Below are 24,724 nucleotides of genomic sequence, written 5' to 3'. Positions count from 1 at the left end.
TTTCTACTATTTTGCTCAGGAATGGGATGATATTTAGGACAGTAGATGGATAATGGAGACTGTAGGTGGGTGGTAATCTGCTGTCACATGGCTTATTTCACTTGACTCCATGATATTAACACTGCTTGAAGTTTCTGGAGTTCCTTGGTATTCCAGAATTTGTTAAATTTTTCAGATCGGCAAACAAGAGAGTTTGGGTTTTTTAAAGGACAGTTAGGTACAGTCAAAAATACTTCCTATTAGATACTGAACTTTTTCCAGTTGTGAGTAGACTGAAGGTACTTTGTGATGTTTTCGCAACAGAATCACATCATCCTTCTTGCCAAATACAGAAGAGCAATACTTAATGAACCTCACTGCATTATTTTTTTTCAGCGCTGACAGGTTTACGGTCTCTGTCTAATAATGGTTCTAGTTATTTTTTATGTTGTATATTCGTATGTTACGCGCTGATAAAATTCTGTATTTTATATGCAGTGATAAAATAACGAGGGTGGAAAAAGAACGAAGGTGACTTGGTTTTTTTTCCCCCAATGACTTATCCATGAGGTCTACTCAATTACAGCAGTTTCCTCCGTGCGAGGAGACAGCCGGTGCTTTCGGTTACAGCGGCGCGGAGCGGGCAAAGCACGGGAGAACGTTCTCCCGCGGCGGGCGGGCGGACCCCCCGCACGGCCGGCCGTCACGCCCCTCGCAGCGAGCGGGCGGCCGGGGGCTTCGGAGAGGAGGAAGCCTCCCCGCACCCTCCTCGTCCGCCCCTGGCAAACGGCTGCGGGCGGGGAGCGATGCCAGGTGCTCGCACCGCGTTGTGCCCGCAGGGCGGCCGGCGGCTCCAGCCGGAACACTGGATTTTATTAAATTGTTCACGGCCTCTCCCCTCGCGGCGTTCCAGCGCGCTGCAGCCTATCGCTCTCGCCGAGGGCTGCGGCGGGCGGGCGCCGTCCCGCCGCGGCGCTGACGGGACGCGGAGCTCCCTCCCCGCCGAGGCCCGGCCGCCTCCTCCGCCCCGGCACCGCGCGCCCCTCCCGCCGCCCCGGGGCACGCCGGGAGCTGTAGGCGCCCCGCCGCGCCGTCCCCGCCTCCCATTGTCGCTGCGGCCCGTCCGCCACGGCGGCGCGGGGCGGGGGCGGCTGCGCACTCCCTCCCCCCGCCCCCCGCCCCCCCCCCCCCCCCGGAGCCGCGCGAAAGGGGCGTCGCCGCCGCCGCCGCCATGGCCGGTTGTTGTCACTCCCTGGCAGCGGGTTATGGCGACGGCGGTGAATGAATTCTCCGGGCGGCAGAGGGAAAAAGAAGGGCTCAGCCGGTTCCAGCTCCGCAGCCCCGGCCGCCGCGGCCTCGCCCTCCTCGCCGCCCGGGCCGGCCCCCCCCGTGCCGCCGGCGGGGGCGGCGGCGGCGTCCCCCCACAAGCGGAACCTGTACTACTTCTCGTACCCGCTCTTCGCCGCCTTCGCCCTGCTCCGCTTCGTCGCCTTCCAGCTCGGGCTGCTCTTCGCCTGGCTCCGCGAGCGCCTCTCCCGCGGCGCCCTCATGGCCGCCAAGGGCAGCAGGGCCGGGGCCGGCGACGCGCCCGAGCCCGGCGGGGCGCCCGAGACGGTGCGGGCCTGCCACAAGCGGGCCTTCGAGTGCATCTCCATGGCGCTGCGCATCGACGAGGACGAGAGAGGTAGGGGAGCGCCGGCGGCCGCCCCGGCCTGCGCGGGGTGGGGGGCGGGCAGGGCCTCCCGGCCGTGCGCCGGGGGCGGCGGGGCGGGGGGGGGGGCCGGGGCTGCCGCTTTCAGTTGAAGACCAACCCAGAGCAAGCCCGCTTACGTGAGAAATGCGGGTTGCGAAGCATCTGTGCGGGAGGGTGAACTGCGCGCCGGTGCCCGCATGTGGTTAAGGGGCTTTGCCCCCCCCCCGCCGGGTCCGCCCCTGCCTCGCCGCAGCCGGCAGGCGCAGGCTGGATCAAAAAGCTGCGGCTCGGGCTAATTTCCCACGCAAAGCAAGTCTTTGTATCTCGCTCTAACAACTTCAAAGTTTTTGATGCGGAGGTCTGGTGAGGCGATTAAAAATCGGGGGGGGGGGGGCGGGGGGGGTGGTTGGTGGTGTGACTGTAACTAGGTTTCGGTTTAACCAAGCCAACCGGACAACAAAAGCAGCAGGGACTATAATAAAGGTGCATCCTTTAACGTACTGTCTGAAGAATGATGGAAGAAGTGTTGAAGGGAGTCTTCAGGAAACTTGGCTCCCAAACTGCTCCTTTGGAGTCTTCTGACTTCTAAGGAAAGAAATATTTATGCGTATTTTGGCAATTTAAATAAAAAATATTTTTCTTAAAGTGTTTGACGTTCTTGCTCTTAAGAAATCTATCACTATGTGACTACAAGACCTTAAGGAGGAATTTTATTTTTTTTTTGTCTAGAGGATTGGAAAAAAAAAAGGCAATTGCTAGTGCATTTGACTTAGCCATTTATTCTAAATGCAGCAACACAACTCTGTCAGCATCTGAAAGGTAGTCCTTAGGGGCATGCTGTGCTGGGTTTTAAAATTCTCTGGAAACATCAGAATGCCTTATTATACCTTTTCAGTTGAGCTTTAGTGAAACTGCTGCCCTAGACAAGGAGGTTAAAAACATAGGAACAGGCCTTCAGTAGAAGCTACATGCTGAGAGCACCATAAAAGCAAGGGATGTGTCTTGCTTTGCATTGACAATTTGGGAGTGGCAGTGTAAGTAAGCTCTGGGAGAAAAAAACCCACTGTGTGCAGCAAGGTTAGTTCAGAACAGCTGTACAGCGTAAGAGCGTTGAGGGTCATGGGAGCAAAGCATGAAAGAAGGTGAGGTAGCTTAAAACTTCAGTGGTGTTGGTGAGAGCTCTGTGAAGAGTAGCCAAGGCTGAAATTATCAGGTGCCTGTTCCGCTGTTGTGGCTTATAACTGTTGGTGGTTTGAAGGGTAAGCCTTCAAATACCGATTTTAATCATGGACTTGCTTTATAGATATTTTTACAGTTGTCATATTTGAATTAGCTGCACAGGTCATACATTTAGTAAGAAAAAAATCTTTGCTACTAACACAAGCAGTTGCAAAGCTGTTACAACCTGCAAATGCAATATTCATTTCACTGAGAACTCACTTTGCTTTAATACACAGATTTGTTATTTGCTTATCTGTTTTTACTGGAATACATGCATACCTTTGAGTTTATTTTATATGTAAACAAGTGGGTTTTTTTATGACTTCCAACAGAAGACAATTCATGAGGCATAGTATGTGAAATGGTTAGGATTTCTAGATTGCCTAATATCCTGTTTAGAATCATAGAATCATTTAGGTTGGAAAAGACTTCAAGTGTGTGGCATTTTTGCTGTTCTGGAAGCTATGCATGCTTCAGTAATTATGATAGCACTTCTGGTAATTTTTATGCTTCTGAATTATTGGGGAAATTGATATTCTTGTTTTGGTATTTTCAAAATCAAGCTTAACATCTTTTCCTGGGACTGAGAAGGCACATGTGGTGGGTGACCCCAGCCAGCAGCTAAGCATCCACATAGCTACTTGTTTACTCCCCTCAGTGGGACAAGGAAGAGAATAGGAAGAGCAAAAGTGAGAAAACTTGTGGTTCATGATAAAGACACCTTAATAAGTGAAGGAAAGAGGTGGAGGAGGAGACAAGCGATGCAAAGGCAATTGCTTACCAATGCCCAGCCAGTTTCTGAGCAATGGCTGCTTTGGAGGACAGCCCCCAACCTGTTCTTCCTCTACCCAAGTTATTACTGCTGAGCATGATATTACATGATACGAAATACCCCTCTGGCCAGTTTGGGTCAGTCAGCCTGCTGGTGTCCCCTCCCAGCTTCCTGTGCACCACCAGCCTACTCACTCAGGATCTAGAGTCAGAAAAAAAGAAAACCTTGGGACTGTGCAGGCTGTTCAGCAATAGCCAAAATGTTGGTGTTGGTCTGTGACTGTTTTAGTCACAGATCCAAAACACAGCACCATAGGGGCTGCTATGAAGAAAATTAACTCCATCCCAGTCAGACCCAGTACAGAAAATCAATTACTTCTAAGGAATGTAACTTTTTTTGGTTGTGCTTTTAATGTCTTAATCACTGAGAACTGGTAAACTGTTCTGTGTAGATTCAGAGCACTACCTTTGCAAACAGCTCGGTAAAAGGTGGAAGTGAGGTTTTAATGATGACTTTGGCATGTTTGCAAAGCAATTCAGGCAATGGCAGAGGTGGCTGGAATCATCTCTAATTTGATTTCTAATAGCCATAATCAGCACTAGATTTACACTGCAGTTGAAACTGTTTCTATAGGTGATGGGGAGAAGCTTAAAGGAAAAAAGGCTACAGAGAGGATCAAAGTCACTCAGCTTTGATTTAATTTACCTAGCTTTGTCCTTAACAATCAGGATATATGAGGCTGGTGGAGAAAGGGCAGTAATAAAATGATTCCCACGGTGTGTGAGGTACCTGACTGTAGGTAGGTGCTGCTCCTGTGGTTTGTGTCAGTAAGAAGAGCAAAGCATGGAATTACCTGCACAGGGTAACTTGCCAAATGTTATTAAAAGATTTTGCATCTGGAGAGGATCAAGAGAAAACCCTTAAGAGGATTCTAGAAATGTATTGAAATATTTTTACTGGCACTGAAATTTGCTAGAAAACAGGTTTGGGACTGAAGTTATCAAAAGACTTGAGTGCAGAAGCCTCAAAATCACTGGTAACTGGCACTTAGGAATAGTTTTGTGAAACGTTATCTCTTCTGAAACTAGGGTAATGATATCTGAAGGTTTCATTCTAGGCATTTTTGTTTTTTCTAGCACTAGCAGCTTTTTAATGCTAATCAGGTTTAAATTCTAATACCTAACATGCAGTATTCCTGTGTGGAAAGGCCTGCTTAGTGTGACATAGCTATCTTGCAAAAGTATGTTTCCATATGCAGGCAAGTATCTTTTTAATGCAGAGTATTTATAGAAGGGGAGCAATATGCAGTAGATATTCATATCTCTTCAATGGGTTATTTGCTGTCACGGTGTCAGATAGTATAGGTTAGTCCTAGGCATGTTCATGGTTGTATTTGCTGTAGTATCCGTGTAGGACATTGTTGGTACAGAGTCGTACTCTAATTCTACATGTGTTGTACTTCATGTGAAAGTTGACATACACCTGCAATACAGCAGCTTCATGATAGGATGAACAAAGAAATACCCCCATGACAAATGAGCTGATCTGTATAAAAGTCAGCTGGAGGAAAAGTGTCTCTTGTCTCACTCGTGGAGTATCTTAGACTCGTTGCTTTTCTTCTCGAGTTGCTGAGCTTCTAGTGTTACTTTGGTATTGGCTAACACTGGAAAATTAAGAGGCATGTCTCAGTTTGATGTTCCAGAAAGAAAAACTGTTAATTTCACCATTTCTGTTGTAAATTAATATGTGTAGGGTAGCTTTTTTACCTTTTTGGTGTGTGGGGTTTTTTTGTTTGTTTGTTTTTTTAGGGGACTAATCTCTTTAAGGTGGATGGAGAAGTATTCCTGAAACAGGCAAAAGTGATTTGAGGCTGGTGTAGTACCTGTTTTTAATAGAAAAGCTTATTTGAAACTAAGTAGATGTAAAGTTGACAGTGTCCCTTTAAGTTTTTCTTTAAATCATAGGATTTTGTTCAAGTATCTCTTCCCTCCTCTTACTTGTTTTACACAGCATTATATGGAACCATTCCTAAGCTTTAATTCATTACAGAAAATAATGGGTTCACTTCCTTTTTAAGCAGGACAAAAGGAACAAGCTGTTGAATGGTATAAGAAAGGAATTGAAGAACTGGAAAAAGGAATAGCTGTCTTAGTAATTGGTCAAGGTAAGCCAGTTTTGAGTTTTGTGGAAAAGATTTTGGTTTATGGCTTCTTCAAAGTGAGGAATCAATATTGCTGAATATGGTAGGTGCTAGGAATGGTCTGCTGTATGAATTAATTCATAAGAGTGTTTCTTATTCCTGTTTTAGCTGTAGGTGGACACTGGTCCATTTCTGTGTTCTACCTTAATGGTCTGGTCTATAACACATGCAAATCTTGCTCCAAGTATTTTCAGACTATCCAAAATCATAAGCAGTTCATGAAAATTCTAAAGTAAAACACTTGATTTCTTATATAATGGGAATGCCAAAATACTGAGTTCTGATTTGATTTGCCAAAGTTGACAGTTCATGTTCTCACTTACGCAGAATTTCATATTCCCTTCAGTATAACTAAAAAAGAAACACCCCAGTTTGGCATGGTCTAGCATTGTGTTTCTGAATAGCTTATGCCAAAATAGCTGAATATTTCAAACAAAGGGAGAAAGCCATCTGTGTATATGGAAACATTTTAAGCTGTAGTGTAGAAGCAGGTATGTACCATAGAGAAATAGGTATAGTGAAGGACTCAGAAGTAATAATATAATAGTAAACAACCCAAGCTCCCCACCCTCCTGAAACCCCAAACCTGTAACTGCTTTTGCAGACTGCTATTTTGTTCCTCAGCTATGTTTAGAAATGTTTGAACAGTGTGTGGTGACATGTTACTTATGCAGCAGTACCAGTGGCATTTGATACAACCCATCTAAATTGCACAGTTTGAAAAAAAAACAAAAACAAAAAAAAAACAAAAAAAAAACCAACTTGACTTGAACAGATATTATTTTTTAGGAAGTGGTGATATTAATGTCTGTAATTCTGTGTGTTTTGAAATGTAAAGGGACACAGTCAACTGAATTTAAATATCTTAATTTTGCCAGAGTGAATTATTTCAAATTGTACTTGCCTCTCAGTCACTTTTCAAGCTTTTTAAAAATCTTTTTATTTGACTTCTGTTTAGAAAAATGCAGTGACAAAGAGCATATATTAGGTCAGCATGGAATGTTAGAGAATATGCAAAGCAGTGCTTGGGTTCCCACTGCTCTATGAGCAATAATGTAAAGCAGATAGTGTCAACTAACTTTAAATTCTTGATTAAATAGAAAGCTCTAGGATTTTTCCATTAGTTTTGCAATGATGTTCTTTAGTGGAGGGGGCAGGTAAGGGGTGGGAGGAAAAGGAGGGAAGGCTGGGTGTCAGTATTTTAGCACTTTAAAAAGTTAATTTGCCAGATTGTGTTTTAACATTGATTTTTCTTTATAAGGTGATCAGTGTGAACGGGCTCGACGTCTGCAATCTAAAATGATGACAAATTTGGCAATGGCCAAGGATCGCTTGCAGCTTTTAGGTACCAGTTACAATTCATGACTTTGGAAAGTTTGTCATTATTCGCACAACTTCATGTAATGCATTCTTCTAAAATACGGTTTTGACTTTTAAAGTGAAGGTGTCATTATCTGTGTAGGGTCTCTTAAGTCTGGTTTTTAGTTGAGAGTAAGTAGTATTTTTTCAATGCTGTTGATGGATTTTGAAATTGGAATCTCATGACCCACTTGCCTATGCCTTAAGAAATCGGTGTAAAAGTAACTGAGAAGTCTTTATACCATAGCACGCTTGACTCATAAACTGAGGAAGTCTTGACTAACTCTTGTTGGAGTTAGTTTACGTTTGCTCTGTTAGAGCTTTAGTAAAACTTACAATATATTGCTGATCGTGAATGCTAAGTGTGCCTTCTGTGTAACTACTTCATGTTCTGTTAATTCTGTTGTCACTCAAGTAATAATTCTACTGATTATTGGTATGTACTATAATAATTCTTTAGCATTTTGTAGACCATAAGGTTGTGAAATCCTAATTCTTGTAATTTTTATCTAGTAGTGTTCTATTTTAAGACTAGCAGGTAAGATCACTTCTTTTCAGAAGCACAGTTTTAGCTTTATCAAAATTAAGTGCTGTATATGAGCTCTTAATGGACAGAGTAAAACAGGCAGGATTGGAAATGGCATCTTTCTGTGCATGATAAACAGACAAAAATTCCCCCTCCTCATCAAACAACAAACCCACAGCTTTGTGTAGTGCATCCTCTAAATCGAGTTTTGGAAATGCTTTCAGTTCAGGCAGTAAAATGAAAAAAAAGATTTTTTAATTGCTCTTTAAGGGAGAACTAACAAATGTACTTGAGTTCAACTTGTGTGTCTGCAGCTTTAATCTTGCACTGTGTTGTTCTGAGTTCTACTAACTCCCTCTTCTAGGAGCGTATAGAGCAGACAGGAGAACTCGTGTTCTTTTCTCCTCTTACACTTTGTGGTTCTGTGGCTCTGACTGGTGATTGACAGGGAAGTTGTGGCAACCACAAGAAAGTGAATCCCTTTTGTTTCCCTTGAGTTCCTGGTGTCCTTAGTTCTTTTTTGGAAAAAAAAAAAAAAGTGAAGGGAACATGGGGTGAAAGAGGCTTCCAGCTTCTATGCTTTATTATGGGTGTTTGTTGGTAGAACCTTAGTATGTGCAGATATTTCTACTCATTAGGGTTAAAGGCTATCTTCTAGAGGTAATATAAACTAGTGAACAAAAGAGTGAAAGTGATTACATACTAGCAGCCTTTGATAAGGTATGGCTTGTTGTTGACATCCTTAATTGCAAGTAAGTAGGATTTCTTTAAAAATTTGCTGCTGTTTGAACCTTGAAGTAACAATGTCTGTATTTTGTGGGTAGTGCTTCATCCTTGCTTGTGTTATTGTAGTAGCACTTGCGATGATGATAAGTTGATTGCTTGCTTGCGGTGCTCTGATTGAGAAAGAAGATAAAAAGGGTAAACACTGCAAAAAAACTAAAGTTGAAGCCAAGCTGGTACATTCATCTCTACTACCAGAATGTGTGATCGCATGCTGTTTTACAAACGTTCATGTGCTTCATTCAGAGTGCATATTGAAAGTAAACAGAATAGTGTTTATTGCATAAGTTGATGTCAAATATGATTTTATTTTATTTTTACTTTGACATTATTAGAAGTTTAGTACTTTGTTCTACTTAGGTTCTTGTTCAGTTTGCACTAAGGATCTGCCTCAAACAGTGTACCTAAGAGCAAAATTTGGATAGAAAGGAGCAAGTGAAGTCATCTGCCCTTTAGGAAGGAAAAAGATGTGGTTTGGAGAGATATTCCAATGGATTAAAATCCCTGCAAGCTTCATCATTATGGATCTATTTGAGTAATATTTGTTACACCTTCTAACAACTTTCAAGTATTGACAACATCTGTTTCTATTACTTTATATGTCATTTTACATAGATTTTGTGGAAATTCAAGGTAATCTAGAGTTGAATTGCATGTGCAATTCTAAACATAACTTTTAGCTTGTTACTTATAGTGACAGATATTTGGAAGCTTTTAAGTGGTGTAGAGATGCTTTTGTAGTTGAACTAAACCTGAAGCTGTTAAGGTTCAATAAAGTGATTTTTCCTATGAATCCAGCTCTTAAGATCAAAGAGTAAGTGTTTTCTGGAATTTTTCCATTTCTTAAGGTAGAATAGGTAAGTCCTTTATTGAATTAACTGGCAGGATAAAACAGACCTAAAGTAGACAATAATATCAATTATTTAATCCTGCTGGCTAAACAGAGATGTGATTGGAGACTGCCTAACTGAAACGCCATCCAGTCAAGCAAGTTACATTGGTAATACATAGAAAGTGAAAATTAAATCAAATGGTTTATAACTGTCCCTTAAAAGTGCTCAGTGCTTTGATTTTTTTGAGGTGCATTGGATGCACTGATGGGAGTGTGATGTCTGATTACACCCATGTATTATCACCATGTGTCATCACACCACTGATGCTTTTTAATGTTTGACCAAGAGGATGTAGCTACTTACCTTGGATATTGGCTTTATCGTTTTGAGCCCTGTTTTCATCTTGAGTCTAAATTACTCTATTGTATTCTGTTTAAAGCTGTACTATGACACAGCCAGATAGCTGAAGTTACTCCAGGTGTGTTTCAGAGCACCTCAAGGTGACTCAATCACTTTGACAGTCCAGTGACAATATTGAGTTGTGCTAGCTGTTAGGGGACTTCCGAGTTCTACCATTTGAATTGGTGGCGGCCCCTGTTTTTGACACAGTTTTGGGTGTGTTAACTGTGCAGTTATTTAGATGAGTGGATAAATCTTGCTCTGGTGGTTGGTCTTCATAGACCTGATCTCTCCTGGATGACTGATGACACATGTTAGAATCATTGTATTTGATATATTTAGAATCAGAGGAGGATATTTGTTTCCTACAATCGATACATAAAACTCGGCAGTTTGCTGTTCCTAAGATAGATAACCACAATGTCCATTGCAACACTATTCAATTCTAATATTATCCATGTGTTGTAGCAGTCTGTGTTCTCCCCTTTCAGAGAGACTTTCTGTAGGGGGACAGAATTCTGTCAGCACTAGTGCCTTTCTGTGTGCTGTGTGTAGCTTCAGTATTTTGGTTGAAGGATGCACATGGCACATAATTAAAATTACTTTCATCAGTATCTTCTTTGGTAATAATTCTGCCCGTGTATAGACATGGGCTTCAGTGGACACCTTTTGGGATTATTCTGCTTTCTTGGAGGTCTTTTTGCTTCAGGCTTGTGTTACAGGGCAATGTTCTTTTTTGTTAGAAATCAGTTACTTTGAACTCAAAAAGTCTAGTGTTGCCTAAATAAGACAGCAGCTGTAGTGGTTTATTTGGTAGGTTTATGTCAACATATATCATCAAGGAGAAATAATGAATGGGATTCTGCAAACTTCCCCCCCCCGCCCCCCCACATGTCTGCAGACATAAGGAAAGCATTTAGGTGGAAGGTGATAGGGTGTCCTGTTAGTTCCCTGGAAGGATATTTAATAGCTCAATTTATTTTCATTGTTCCAGAGGGCTCTACAGCTACACTGTCTCTCAAGAAAAGGGATACATTTGCTTTATGTAATTTTACAAGCACTATTAAAATCATGTGTTAATACATAATGTGATGGGAAGACAGTGTGTGAACTGAAACTGGACAACAGTTGGAATACATTTTTTTGTTGCAGTTTTGGAGTTTCTGTATGTGTGGAACTTGATAAGCCATTGATAATTGTGGTAAAACCCCAGCCTCAAACTGTAGCATTGAAGCAAATAGCATTTCCTGAATTCCTGCCCAAGCCAGTTGATTTTATTATGGTCACTCACTAGAAAGTTCTTTATTAAGTTCAGAAATGTTCTCCAAAACTTAACTGATTATCTAATATCTTACAAAGTCTATTAATACTAATTTTGTTTTCGAAGCTTCTCTATGTGCTTTCCATTTAGATTGCATGCACTGGGCAGGGAGTAGATTATTCTGCTCTCTCCTTTGGTAGTGCTGTGCCCACTAAAGTTGTACACTGTGTTTGTGGTCAGTCATACTAACAGGACTTTTCTTAGACTTCTTTAGAGGGAGGTTTCTTAGGGTAACTTCTTGCAAGTTACAAAGCTTGTGGTTAGTTGTAGGCTGTTCTTGTGTGACTGACATTTTTTTTGCTTTACTGTACTTGACTCTTCATTGCTTTCAATTTAAAACAAAGTAAACCCTGGGTGCATGTACTAATCTTGAACTTTAGCTTTTCACATTTGCCTGTGGCTACTAAGTTTTCACTCTAAACTGCATCTTGTTCAGTCTGGATATTATTATTAAACCATCACTTAAACTATTGGGTCTAAAGATACTTTTCAGGGAGGTTAAGCGGTGAGTGATGACGAGCAGGCAGAAGAAGAAAGAAATGAAGTAGAAAGACTGGAAAAAGATTTGTAATAGACAAAGAAGCGGAATCAAGGAAGTGTTTACACCTGTTGGTTGTACAGTCTGCAAGCTCTGAATGGCAATTCTTCCTCCAGTCAGGGCATTTATGAACTTGGATGTGCACATTTTCAGTAGAATTCAGCTGCTTTTGCAGTATGTGCTTTCATGTTGCCAGAGGACATCACTCCTCTAGCTGGCCATCTGTATTCCTGCAGCTTCTTGGTACTGTTATCGCTTGGGGAAGAGGAGGGGAAAAAAAGGGGGGGGGCGGGGCTGACAATGTATGCCTTGCATCCTTACAAACTGTGTTTTGTTTTTATAAAAAAGGGGTGTGGGTGTGAAATAAAGGTAGGAGAGGCTGTAAAGTGCCCCAAAAGTAAGGCCTGGAGGTTTTTAACTGCAGTGGGAAGAGCAGGAGTGGTAGGTGAGCTGCAGAGAACAAATAGTCCCAAGACTTAATTCTTGTTTTGTGTCGTTTGCAGCCTTACACCTCTTTGACTTATGCTTTGGCTAGTTTATCATGACTTCTTAGAGTTAATTTCTTTCTCCTTAATCTTTAACCTTATAAATCTTGTGTTCAGATGTTTCTGAAGTTAATCCTCTTAAAGAACACAGCTTGCATGACAATCGTATTGATTTAATTTCAAGGCAATTATATTTCTAAATAGAGATCTTGAAAGGCATCATCATAATGTATATATGGTGTTTTGCTTGAACAGTTGAGATTTCTGTAAAATGTTGACTGGCTGTTACTAAAGTGAAACATTTAATATGCAGGAAAGTGATGACTCTTTGCAGTTCGTCAAAAGTAACACCTTGGGGAGGACATTCAGAAATCGGTTATCAACACAAATATTTAGTAAATGAAGTTGAATTAATCCTGACTATTGCTTTTGAGAAGTAACTACAATCACTAGACTGGAAAGATTGTTGTAATTAACTCAGCTGTAAATGGCTAGTTTTAAAGCTGTTTTCAGTCATGCTCATACTGACAGAATTTTCTTACAAGCTTGCTAAACATGTAGAATAGATAGAAATATTCCTTTTATCTTTAACCCTGTATCAAGTATAACAAAGCCAAACTTGACATTTGTGTGTTCAACATACATAAATTTTCTTGGTTCATTTTTATTTTTTGTTTGTTTATTTTGTCCTTTTTCCTCCCTTCCCCTCTGTCTACTATGTAGAGAAGCTGCAGGCAGTTTTGCAAATTCCCAAGCCGCAAATGGAGGTCTATAATGACAGTACTAACCTGGCATGCCGCAATGGACATCTCCAGTCAGGTGGGTTTGGTTTTACCAGCACCTATTGAGGGGATGTCTCTCAGTTTTTGGTGTATTACAAGGGAAAATATGCAATACTATGTTCTGGCCCCACCAACTTTTAAAAACATTGGTTTATATTTCTGTTTTTAAAGGCTTTATGTAAAATACATTCCATCCTTTCTATGACTTTCACAACACTGTGTTATTTTGTAGTATTAGGTTCTCTCTTACAATGACTGTCTTAGAATCCAAAACTATTTACTAAGACAATATTTTAGAAAATACTTCTCATTCTATTCTTAAAGGAATTAAATTAAACCTGTTTTCGAAAGTGTCAAAGTCAATATAGGATATGTAGGTTATATATTGTGCCTACATAAGTAGTTCTTCCTTTATGATAATGTGAGAGTGAATGTGCATTTGCATTAAGCTGCTTTAAATTTCAGGGTTTTTTACTCTGAGAAAGTGATACATGATTAAAATAAGGGGGAAAAAACGCAGCTCTTGATTTTTGTCAAAGAAGGTTGTTTTTATCCTTTGCCAGAAGACTGCACTAGGGATACCAAGAAGTAAAGAAGTAAACTTGTTTGTCTATACACAAGTAAAATTACTGCAAGGTTTGTGAATTGTCTTCAGGGAATGTTTTAAGCCAGCAGTAAGCTATTGTCACAACTGCGATCTCAACTGATAATTCATACAGTAGACTATAATGAGGTTAAATAAAATAGAGAGCTAACGAGCAATGGAATTCATAAAGCTTGTCTACTGAGTCGAGCAGTATTCGGTTTTTAAAGTAACTAAACTTGAAACTTAGTGTAAACCACATGCTTCTCTTTTTTTTTTAGCTCCGTTTCTAGTTCTGAAGTCATCTTACTGTTTGGTTTTATTCTTTCTAATGTATGAGAAGTCAAAGTAGTGGAACAATGTCACATTAGGCATCTTTAGATTGCTGTATGTGTGGTATTTTTAACTGCATTTATCAAAAAGCTGTAGTTAAAATGGCTCTTCAGTATAAGTTCCTGTGTAGACTGAGCTTGAGAACTCTTTACCTTAAATGATCCAATACAACTCTTGTCTTTTTACCTGCTTGGCTAGTGATTGAATGAACAAATACATACACAAAAGTTGATAACATGCTCCATCTGATTCGATATGAACAGCTTTTTCTTTAAACTCTTTCCTTTATATGTTTTTGTACCTTTTCCTCAGTGTATCTCAGAATTGGATGCTGCAGGAGAAGGTTAGACTGAACGTTCACTCTTAAAACTGTTAATTTAGTTACTTAAATCTGTTAGTAGCAAAGCATAGAATATTCTTTGGCATCTACTGGAAATGAAGAAACATTTTGCCAGTTCTGTGGCAGATGTTCTTATTTACAGAAATTCCTGGAGCAGGAGGTGGTCACTGTTGGTAAACTTGTGGAAATTGGTATTAGTCAATTTACCCATTTCGAGTTATATTCCTGGTGACTTACAGAAGATGGATAACCACTTCTGCAAAACTGTGGAGGAAAGGGTAGTGAAACAACTGCAAAGGGCTGTGGTCTTCTGGGGATGCTTTTTTCTGAGGACGTGTCTTCCAACTTTCTGAAAAGGAATGCAGGCTAATGGAGAAACTTTAATTTACCAGGCTCAGTGGGATCTGAGAAGAGACAGAAGAACTAAAGAGCAGGTCATTAAAAAAAAGTTAGGTACCAAGCATCTAGTGATTACTTTGAACAAGACTGCAAGAGGCTTGTTCCTATTGCCATTTGCATTTATATTGCCAAAGGTAAACTTTAGATTCATAACTTGTGGAAGTTAGTACCCAAAGTACTGAACTTCTCCTGCAGCTGTGGGGTAGTACCTGATAGTACCAGGAAAGTCAGCCTATTAACAGTCATCTGAATTTCTTAATTGGTTGGTGCCTACGCTCACATGCTGACTCTCTCTCTCATGCTCTCTCCGTCTCCTTTTTTGGGGGGTGGGGGGAGGGAGTACTGTTTGTAAGATGCTGGTGCTACACTTTTTTTCTTAAAAGTACTTCCTTTATACGTGTTGTAAAAAAGATGTTTTTTTCACCTGGACAGCATTAATCATTTAAAAGCACAAAGTAGATGGCAAATTCTTAGAAAACTGTACAATACCAGCTTGCAGGCTACTTGAGGTAAGAGGGCTGCTGTTAGTGAGAAAATAGAGGCGCTGCAGAGGTACTGAGCTACAGGGCTCTGGCGTAAGTTTCATTTTTCTGTCTACATGAAGTATTACTTGGGCTGTTGCCTAATCAGGCTGGGCTTTTTAAAAGTCCAGGATTTTATGAAGTGTGAAACGTCATCGTTCGTAGTTTTAACATCAAGAAAGTGCCTTTTTGCCTGTTCTTTGATCAAAAAGTGCTTTGCTTTCTTTAATTTGCCTTTGAAGGCCTAAGTCTTTAAAGATGTTTTTGCTTCTTAATTCTGTCTGATATTCTGTTCTCACAGCTATACTGCGCATTTTTTATACTTCCAAAATGTAATCGATTTGAGATTCTTCCTTCCAAGATACTACACGTCAGCCTTTCACACTATTTTACTTGATTCTAGCACAAATGACTACCTATCCCTGTCATCTTCATTCATAGTTTCTTAACTTACCTGAATAGCTAGAGATTTTTCTTGAGAATTTATCTGATAGATTTATAATGAGGTTTTATAAGACCTTATTACAGCAGTATCACCTACCCTTCAGTTGCAGAAGGCTACACAGTAACTTGTCTCAAGAGTAGTAACAAGTAGCCTTGACCCAAAACTTTATTTTGAAATACATATTTATTGTTCAATATCCATCACTCTTATTCTCATAGCAGTCTTAAATTAGATGTAAAACAATTTAGCTGTTTGCTTTTTTTCCTCAGACATGCATGTTTCCCTTTGCATTGTAGGTTGTTGGCTTTTGTTTCTAAACTAGCTTGGGAAGTAGATGATGCCAGTCTTGCCAAAGGCAGTGTTAATGAGTTTTATGAACTTACTTACTGGGCATACAATACTGGTAGTATTACAGTAATTCCAGTGTACCATTTTGCATTTAATATGTAAATCTCAGCATGATATACGATCAGAGAAAACATTACATTTCTCTTTCTTACTGCAACATTAGCACTGTGCAAGTAGCTTGTATTTTATCTCAGCTTTCACTTGAAAGTATTTGCTGGCTTGTCTTTAATAGTAGGCATATATTGGCAAAGTTTTTCAAGTTGCAAAAATTCTACTCTTAATACTGAAGTTTTTTAAGGAATTTCCCAAGTAGAAGAACAAGTATCAGTAAGATCATTTTTAACACCATAATTTGGCCACAGTAGATCTTTGACACTGCTCTGTCAGTTCAGAAGGAGAACAGCCATCCTGGATCTGTGTAGCTGTGCTACCATTCAAAACATGGACAGGCCCTTGTTAGTTGCTGACGTTTTCTATTAGGTAGTTTTTATTACTTGAATGTACCTACTTGAAAAATCTGAATGTAATCTTCAAAGGAATTACTATTTTGGGGGCTATTGTGAATGCTAATCCTGAATAACTATTGGTCTTTCAATTGCATCATGTATTTTGCTATGCAGTATTTGCAGAAACTGTATAGCTAAGCAATTTAAAGATTATTTTTTTTAAATGAAACTACGTACATAAAGTTACAGACAATTTTAGACTTGCGAATTTTTTTTTTCCAACATCATTTCCTTGATGATTTTTAAGGTTTCACAACTAAAGTCTGGAAACTGTTCTGCAATACTGGAACTGCTGCTGCTAACTTTAAACTGTTTCTTTGATGCTTAAGAAGTTATAAAACAGCAGAAACTTGTTCATTAAGGTGCACCTTAATTGAGTTTTAGATGCACAAAAGAAAATATAATTGGTTTGCATTTTAGAAATACAAAGCATGCTGTTATCTTTATTAAATAAATAAGCTAGAGCTGCATGTTTCCCAGATTGTTTCTGTTTCCAGGTGTGTAGTACAATCAAGCTCCTCTTAAAGCTGTTGAAACGTATTCTTACTTCACTTTACCTTTAAAAACAGTTAAATGTAATAAATGCATTTTAACATTTCTTTCTGTAAGGGAGTCTGAAATTGGGCACGTGTGTCTGCAGCTTATCACAATCTAACCAGCAGAAAACCTCAGACAAAATTTTGCTCCTTACTTGTTCATAATTTGTTTGTTGTATTTATATTTGAATGACAGAGTAAAATTGCAGGGATGCTTTCAGGACCAGATAATTATTACTTCTCTATGATCTAGTGGCGTTAGCTTGGAGCTTTGAAGTAAATTATTCTCTGCAGTCAAGAATTAAGAGGGTAAAATCAAAATGATCAAGCCCCTATTACTATCCTATAAGTATATATGAAGTAGAAAATTGAATTGTTCAGTGTTTCAAATACACTTGAAAAAATACCATGGTCTGTCTTTGTGATTAGAATGTATTTTAGGCACTTCCTACTGTTTTGTATGGAATGGTGAGACATTTGGCAAAAGGCTGCTGGAGATATTACAAAGGTTTTAAGGCCACTTGCAGCATATTTTCTGTCTTTCAGCAGATGACAAATACAAATGGATAAGAAATGTGGTTTTGGGGGGTTTTGCATTTGTTACAGCAAAATAAATATTTTTACATAATAATAGGGGCTATCAGTCTGAGAGATACATGTGTTCTTAAACACTTCACTCTTTAGAAATAGGTATACTTTGGATAAACTGTAATTCTGAAAACTTTGATCACATTTTTATTTGCTGCTTCAATGAAAATTTGTGTATAAAATGAAGTTTCCCTCTGGACTTCACACTGAACAACTGTGTTCAAGAGTAGTTCATCAGTGCTACTTCTGTGCTACCCATCAGGACTGACCACAGAACACATGTAAACTTAGTGGTCTTGATTCCTGGAGGTACAGCTAGAGTAAATCATAATTTGTATTTAAACCTTTCTCTTCCCCCACCCCCCACCCTGTATTTCTAGCTTCCTGAAATACTCCTTAACTGTGCAATTTTATGATACTCAAAATTGTAATGTGTGTGTATTGTTCTCAAATGGGGGTAGTTCTGGGAAAGTGTCATAGTTGAGCAACATGTTAGGGTGAAGGAGATGGAGAAAAACTACTTCAACTTTTTGAAACCTTCCCATGTTGACTTTAAGCTAGCTGTGCAAATGAGGCTGAAGGAAAAAAACGGCAAAAACTAACCAAACTGAGTGCTACTTTTTGATTAAATTGGACCAAAGTGTTGAGTAGCTAGGTTAATAGATTCATATACTGCCTTTTGAACTTGAAAGTTACTAAGTATGCCTAATTTTGAAAAGTTTTTGACTTGGAAATTTCTGTGCAATAATAACTAAGTAAATTTAATCAGTTCTGGATCTGTGTGTGATTTAGTCATTCGGGGCCTTTTTTTTTTGTTGTGTTGGAGGGGGAGGGTGGGAATTGTGTTTTGCCCTTTTTTTGTGTTTTGGTTTCTGGGGTGTTTTGTTTTGTTTTTACAAGAAATGTCTTGCAGATAAATGTAGTTAATCTAGTTAATCATATTCTTCAAGTTCTCTTGGTTTTTGCATATCGATACATCTGCATTGTTTATGATAACACCTGCAGAGCTTCTGTGACTCTTAAAAGGCATAGATTCGTGACTGAAGAAAGGCTTTAGAAGCTTGTTAGCCAAGTAGTTCAATGCATGGATAACTGCAGGCTGCATGAAGGTTTGCTCTTGGTAGTATGCAAGACTTTTATGTTTAAAGAGGCTGAGAACATGGTAGTAATTAATTGATCCTTCCATGATACTGTTTTATTGAAGAATTCTTATTTGAATTTTTTAAACACAACATTCAAAATTATGAGGCTTTCTACTTAAAGTATTTTTCATTGAACTGCAATATTATGAATTAAAAATTCTTCGTAGAGTCATTAACTTCCTTAAAAATCAGAGTTCTTTGGCCTGTTGCTTAAGACTAACAAGTCAAACTGAGTTGCAGATTTCTAAAATGGTAGTGAAGAAACTTGTAGGTGAAATCCGTCTTGAGCTTCCTTACCTCTGACACCATATTTGTCTTATCTAATCAAAAGGCTTCTTAACCCTTTTAAAAGGATATAAAATAAGGCAGTATTTACAGTTTCCATCGCAGACAACAGTACTGTACTAGACAGTTTCCAGTACTGTATTCCCGCCACAAAAAACCCCCATCCAGTACTGTATTCCCGCCACAAAAAAACCCCAATCTGATGTTGTGCTCTAATCATTAATGAGCCTGACCAACCTGTGTGCTTGCTGTAGCACGTTCTTACTTCTTAGTCTCTGTTTTGATGTTTTATACTTGCCATTTCTGTACCAAGGAACCTTATTTTATCGTGTATCCCATACAGAGCATGTTGAAATCAAGTGCTATTTCAGTTACTCTGGACCAAAATGGCCTTCCTAATTGAATTCAGTGGTATAATATAATATTTTAAGACTTAATTTTAAATGTAGGAAGGTAAGCTGTTTCAGTGCTGTCCCTTCAGAATTTACTTACACCTTGAGATTCCTGAAGTGCAATCAAGTTGTAAGAAAAAGGTCCTGGTAGCTGCTTGCAGGTATAACTATTTTAATTTTCCCAAATTAAAGTGCCTTGGAGAAGCTTCTGTGTGGAAGGTGCTGATAGTGTTAGCTAGCATCCAAAGTAGCTAGCCTGCTAACATCACTTAGGGAATGAATGCTCTGAATCTAATGGCTTGAAATTTGGGGATTATTATAATGATTATTTTTAGGAGTACTTGGGAAGGAAAATCTTCTGGCTGGTGTTCCGTCATCTTCACTAAAGGAATAGATGGTGTTCTTCCCTTGTTACAGGATTTAGCTGTCTCCAGCTTTTCTAAGATGGCTAACTAGTGTTGGTTTTGAGAGCTCCTAAAAATTCAAAACTTAACTTTAGGAGAAAGCTACAGTTAATATCCCCTTAAAAATACTAAACCTCTTAAAAAACTTGTATTATTCTGCTATAATACTGTATTATATGTGTCAACAATACTGTCTTCAAGTTAGAATTGATGGTGGAAGTATGACTGCTGAAAATGTTCTTACAACATTGGTTTTCTTTATAGAAAGTGGAGCGGTTCCAAAAAAGAAGGATCCCTTAACACACACGAGTAATTCCCTTCCTCGTTCAAAAACTGTTGCAAAAACTGGATCTACAGGCCTTTCAGGTCACCATAGAACACCTAGCTACAGTGGGATATCAACTTCTTCTGTGTCTAGACCAGCACCTAATCCTGCAGCTTCAACTCATAAGGTATGATAAGGATAAATATAATAGCAGTATATACTTTGAAAGTCAATGTAAACTCCAGAACAAACTTTGGATTTACTGCCTTTATTGCAGTATTGTAGTAGCAGAAAGTTTTGGGGAAAAAAAACCCTAAACCCCTAAATTTTTGGCCAAGCCTCTCGAGCTAGGCTGCAGAGTGGATTTTAGAAATCGGGAGGCATTGGGTGGCTGCATGGGCAAATGGATTTTAATTGTGATCGCAGTAATAAATGATAATACTTGTTTTGAAAACTTTATGGGAAACTAAGGGAAGCTTATCTAGGAGAAAAATAAATGTTACTCCCAGTATGTAAAGGAAAAAAAACCCCTCCTAATCCAGAACTACAAGTTTTCCCCCTACATGTTCCTTCTCTTCCAAAGCATGTATGCACAGGTTGTATTGCAACCACATTGGAAAGCAAATTATGGTTAGATTGTGACTGAAATACAAAATTAAGTTCTATACTAATAAGACACAAAAATGCTGCATTTCTTTTGACCCATCTCTTTCCCTCCCATCCTTATCTCCCCTGATACTCACACAGTAAAGTAGAATAAAGAGCAGTATGGATAGAACATAAATGTGGTTAAGCATTGCTGCTGCTATAATATGAAGGCTTTTAAGTGGCCTGTTAGCAAGCATGACAGCAATAGAAATTCTTGCTTATAGGCATTGAGAATCTGAAACAGTTTGTGATGCTCTATGACTAGACAATGCTGGGGGAAAATACCATAGTTAAATATAATGAATTATCTTAAAAAAAAAAAAAAAAAAAATCCCCAAACCAAAATCAAACCAAAAAGCCCCTTCTCACTGGAGCCTAAGATGTTCTGCTAGTGGCTGAATATGATAGTATGATTTGTAGCAAAATACAGCATCAGAATATCTGGTATGTGTTAATGTATTAGGTTTTACCAGACCATATGAAATGTAAAAGTAATTTTGTTAACAGTATCCTTTAAAGTATCAAGTTGGTTTTTTTGTTTGTTTTTTTTCCTCCCCTGTTTTCCAGGCTGCTCCTAAAAACAGCAGAACAAATAAGCCTTCTACTCCTACCACTGCTCCTCGAAAAAAGAAAGACTTGAAGATATTTAGAAATGTGGACAGTAATCTTGCTAATCTTATCCTGAATGAAATTGTTGATAGGTAAGTCTGAAGAAAAGCAGGCTTTTCAATCCAGAAAACCAGTTTTTTGTTCAGTACAGTCTTGGTCCACTTGGAATGAAAATTAGTACTTTTTGTTTGGTTTGGGTTTTTGGGAGGCTGTTTTGGGTGGGGTTTGTTGTTGTTGTTGTTACTTTGGCAAAAGGATGAAAATTCATATCAGAAATGTTTGTCGGTTTAAATGCTTATTATAAGTTGTAGATTTCCTCAAAAGGGTTCTGTATAAGTAGTCAAATGCATTAAATTAGTCAGCTGCAGCTGAAAAAGAGCATCTCATTGTTAGACTAATTAGTATTCCATTTCTTTGTTAGTGGACCAGCTGTCAAATTTGATGATATTGCAGGGCAGGAACTGGCTAAACAAGCTTTGCAAGAAATTGTTATCCTCCCTTCTCTTAGACCTGAGGTAAGCAACTGGGTTTTGTTATCACTCTGTCACAGAATCAAACAAGTATATTGTGCTTCACACATTAAGCAGTGATTCTTGATTCCTGTCTCTACTGGTTATGATTCCTATCGATAGCTGTGTGGTGATAGCTGTCTTGGAAAACGAGAATGAAGAATTTGTGTGTTAAAATAGTACCATGAAATTCCTTGTCATCTGGTTAGTCAGTGTTGGAGAAAGTGACTGAGGCAGTAGCTTAAAATAAACAAAAACCAGCAAACCACAAACCCCTAAAAGACCAAACCAAAAAATTCCTGAAAATTTGTGAGGCTGACTGTTCCAGATAACTATAGCTGTGTGTCCAACCCTATATGGACATGTAAAAGACAAAGCTCATAACTGGAAGAGTAAAACAGATGAGATTTGTATAGGTAAATTAATTCATGACACTATCTGATTTGAAAAATATTAAATTGGTATTGTGGTCAAGTTCTCTGTGTGTATGTTGGTTAGACATTCTTCTGCAGAAGGAAAGTGTCATTGTACCATCTCTGTTATTACAGTGCTTTAGTATGTCAACTTTGTTGTTCAGTAACACTATACAATGAGCTGGGTGGGAAGGACTTTGAGATACGAGGCTTGGAATAGTTACAACTCTTTTGCAATAACAGTTGATATTTTCAATAAGGTTGTCTTTGTATTACTGTAGTTAGCAATGGGCCTGACCTTTGCATAGGTTGAGATATAACAAGGACAGAGAATCCTGCAACTTTTTAAACATTCCTTGGAAGAAAAGATGTTGGTTTTATTCCTTGTAAATGTACATGGTAGATGTGGCAACTATAGGGGAATGTTTAGTAAATTAAATATTACTACAGTTTTAACCTTTAATGAGTCTTGAACTCGAATTCATATTTAAACAAGCCAATTAATGGCATTTTTGTAGGAGCGCTAGAGTTGAGGTGAATAAACAGAAAACAGTGGCTGCAACCATTTCAGCAGTAAGATGCTAATAAAATGCTAGCAATTAGTTCAGACCATTTAGTTTAGTATGATTAGCCTGTTAACAAAAATTTTAAAAGCTTAGTGTGTCTCAGTGATAAATGGCAGTTGCAGCTGAACTGTGTAGGTGATGATCAAGTTGAGGGAGAGTTGTAGATTTGGTCTGGACTATCTGAAAATGGTGGAACTCCCACAGAATGATTCCAAATAAAAAGAGTCCAGCAGGAGATGCACGTGGTGGTGTGCAGTATGGAAGGCAGAAACACTTGACGAATGTAGTTATCCAGTTTAAAATGCTGCAATACATCTGTAAGATAAGTAGTATGTCTTAGTGAATAGGATCATGCTGCCTTGCTATTTTTAGTGATCAAAGTCAAGCACAAACAAAATGCTGTGAATGATGAAATAATACAGAACGTGCATGTTGGTCAGTCATCTTAGAAACACTACACTGGTAATGGAGCCATTTGTTATCATGGATATTGTAGAAAGGAGTGCCTGCCAACAGTGGTGTTTAAACATGGTGTGTATATATAAGAGACTCCCTACTATTCCTTTTGGTTGGTTGTTGGAATTACCAGAAGCTGGAATGGAGGCCAAAAAAGGAACTCCAAAAGTCTTGAGGGAAGTGGTAAAGACAAAGCACTGGCGAAAACAGGCTACTAAACTAAGCTAACTAAAAGATATGTACTCTGAGAAATTGTAGATTTGCTTGCTGTGGTGCTGCGTATGATGGGTGCAGTTCTACGGTGTAGGAAAGATGAATCCCATGCACAGGGAGGGGGAGGAGATTACTATCGGTAGCATTTAGGGAAAGTAGGTGGTGATTAAGTAAGATTCTAAATAGTTTTGGTCAAGGCCTGTCTTCTCAAGTTTCATTTAATAAAAAAAAAAAAAAGAGAAAGATGAAGGGGTTCTTCCATATGGAGTTAGTAGGAACATTGCTTTAATTCTCTTACTACACACTTGCATTCCCCTCTTTTTAAATGCAGTTGGGTGCTTTAAACTTAATAGGCTGGTCTGTCTTGTGGAATGTGTTACTGCCTTTTATACTCCTTTCATAGTGCCTCTATGCACAGAATGATCATGAAGTAATTTAACTGTTGTGTCGGAAAAAATAGTGATGTGCATTAGGTCAAGTTAGTGATAGAATGTAGTTCTTTAAAAATGTGTACTGTTGTAGCACTGCCTCTGTTCCTACCACTGCTAGCCAGTGAGCCATTCTCCATCTTAAACCATTTTCTTACAAAGGTAAATCAACATCATCTTTAAGTCTTTGGAGGTAACTTACGATGGTGTACTTTTCAGTTATTTACAGGACTTAGAGCTCCTGCACGTGGTTTACTGCTGTTTGGCCCTCCAGGAAATGGGAAGACAATGTTGGTGAGAAAATGACTTCATGCATGTGTTAGTGGGCTTAAAATGTAACTATGAGGGGTCACTTTCAGTTTGGGTGTTGTAGTAATAAACCGTATATTCTTCCTGGATATGTGTTATGGTGTCAATTTAATACAAAAATGCAAAATTGTTTTTAACTGTGGATTTTGCAGGGGAGGGAATTGCTAAACCGTTCTCTATTTAACTCTTCAATATCACAAGTAATATTTTAAAATTTACACCAGCAAGTCCAAGTTTCATTTTCAGAGAGAGTAAAAGTAACATGGTTAATTGATTGTGTACAGCAATGATTAATCACAAATGGTCTGCTCTCTATTAAAACATACTAGAAGTGCATTTTGGAAATGGGGAAGGAGCGTAGTAGCAAGGGAGGAGGGGGTTGTCTCACTTCCACACTGCTGTGTGAAGAGCCTAGGTGCTGTGGAACTGTCTGGCTGCTGCTTGTTTTCTCACCCTGATGTGCTGGGTTTGGGGAACTGGAGTGAAATGGCTGTGCATCAGCCAGGGAACGTTGCATGTCCTGATGCAGCTGAGCCAGGCACATCATCCTGCATCACATGGCGTGGCTGCAGCTGCACTCTGCCTTTGCTGATAC

At 39.2% G+C, this 24,724-nt stretch overlaps 1 protein-coding gene across 7 annotated transcripts in view; it reads left to right on the top strand.

Annotated features, from left to right (window-relative positions):
• The first annotated feature begins 1,153 nt into the window (after nt 1-1,153).
• SPAST (spastin) overlaps nt 1,154-24,724 on the top strand; it is a 39,601-nt gene continuing 16,030 nt past the window's right edge. Inside the window, exons 1-8 of one of the 7 annotated variants that reach the window (XM_069800554.1) lie at nt 1,155-1,663; nt 5,746-5,829; nt 7,127-7,210; nt 12,833-12,928; nt 19,978-20,165; nt 21,194-21,327; nt 21,657-21,750; nt 24,040-24,114. In XM_069800554.1, coding sequence (XP_069656655.1) covers nt 1,261-1,663; nt 5,746-5,829; nt 7,127-7,210; nt 12,833-12,928; nt 19,978-20,165; nt 21,194-21,327; nt 21,657-21,750; nt 24,040-24,114 — 1,158 coding nt within the window. In that variant the 5' untranslated portion in view covers nt 1,155-1,260. Of the gene's footprint in view, nt 1,664-5,742; nt 5,830-7,126; nt 7,211-12,832; nt 12,929-19,977; nt 20,166-21,193; nt 21,328-21,656; nt 21,751-24,039; nt 24,115-24,724 lie in introns of all 7 variants that reach the window. The other 6 variants (XM_069800551.1, XM_069800557.1, XM_069800556.1 and 3 more) reach the window with 6 other exon arrangements.

The sequence above is a fragment of the Haliaeetus albicilla genome, chromosome 13 (genome assembly GCF_947461875.1).
Source record: "Haliaeetus albicilla chromosome 13, bHalAlb1.1, whole genome shotgun sequence".
Lineage (NCBI taxonomy): Eukaryota > Metazoa > Chordata > Aves > Accipitriformes > Accipitridae > Haliaeetus > Haliaeetus albicilla.
This window is presented reverse-complemented; position numbering and strand designations above follow the sequence as displayed.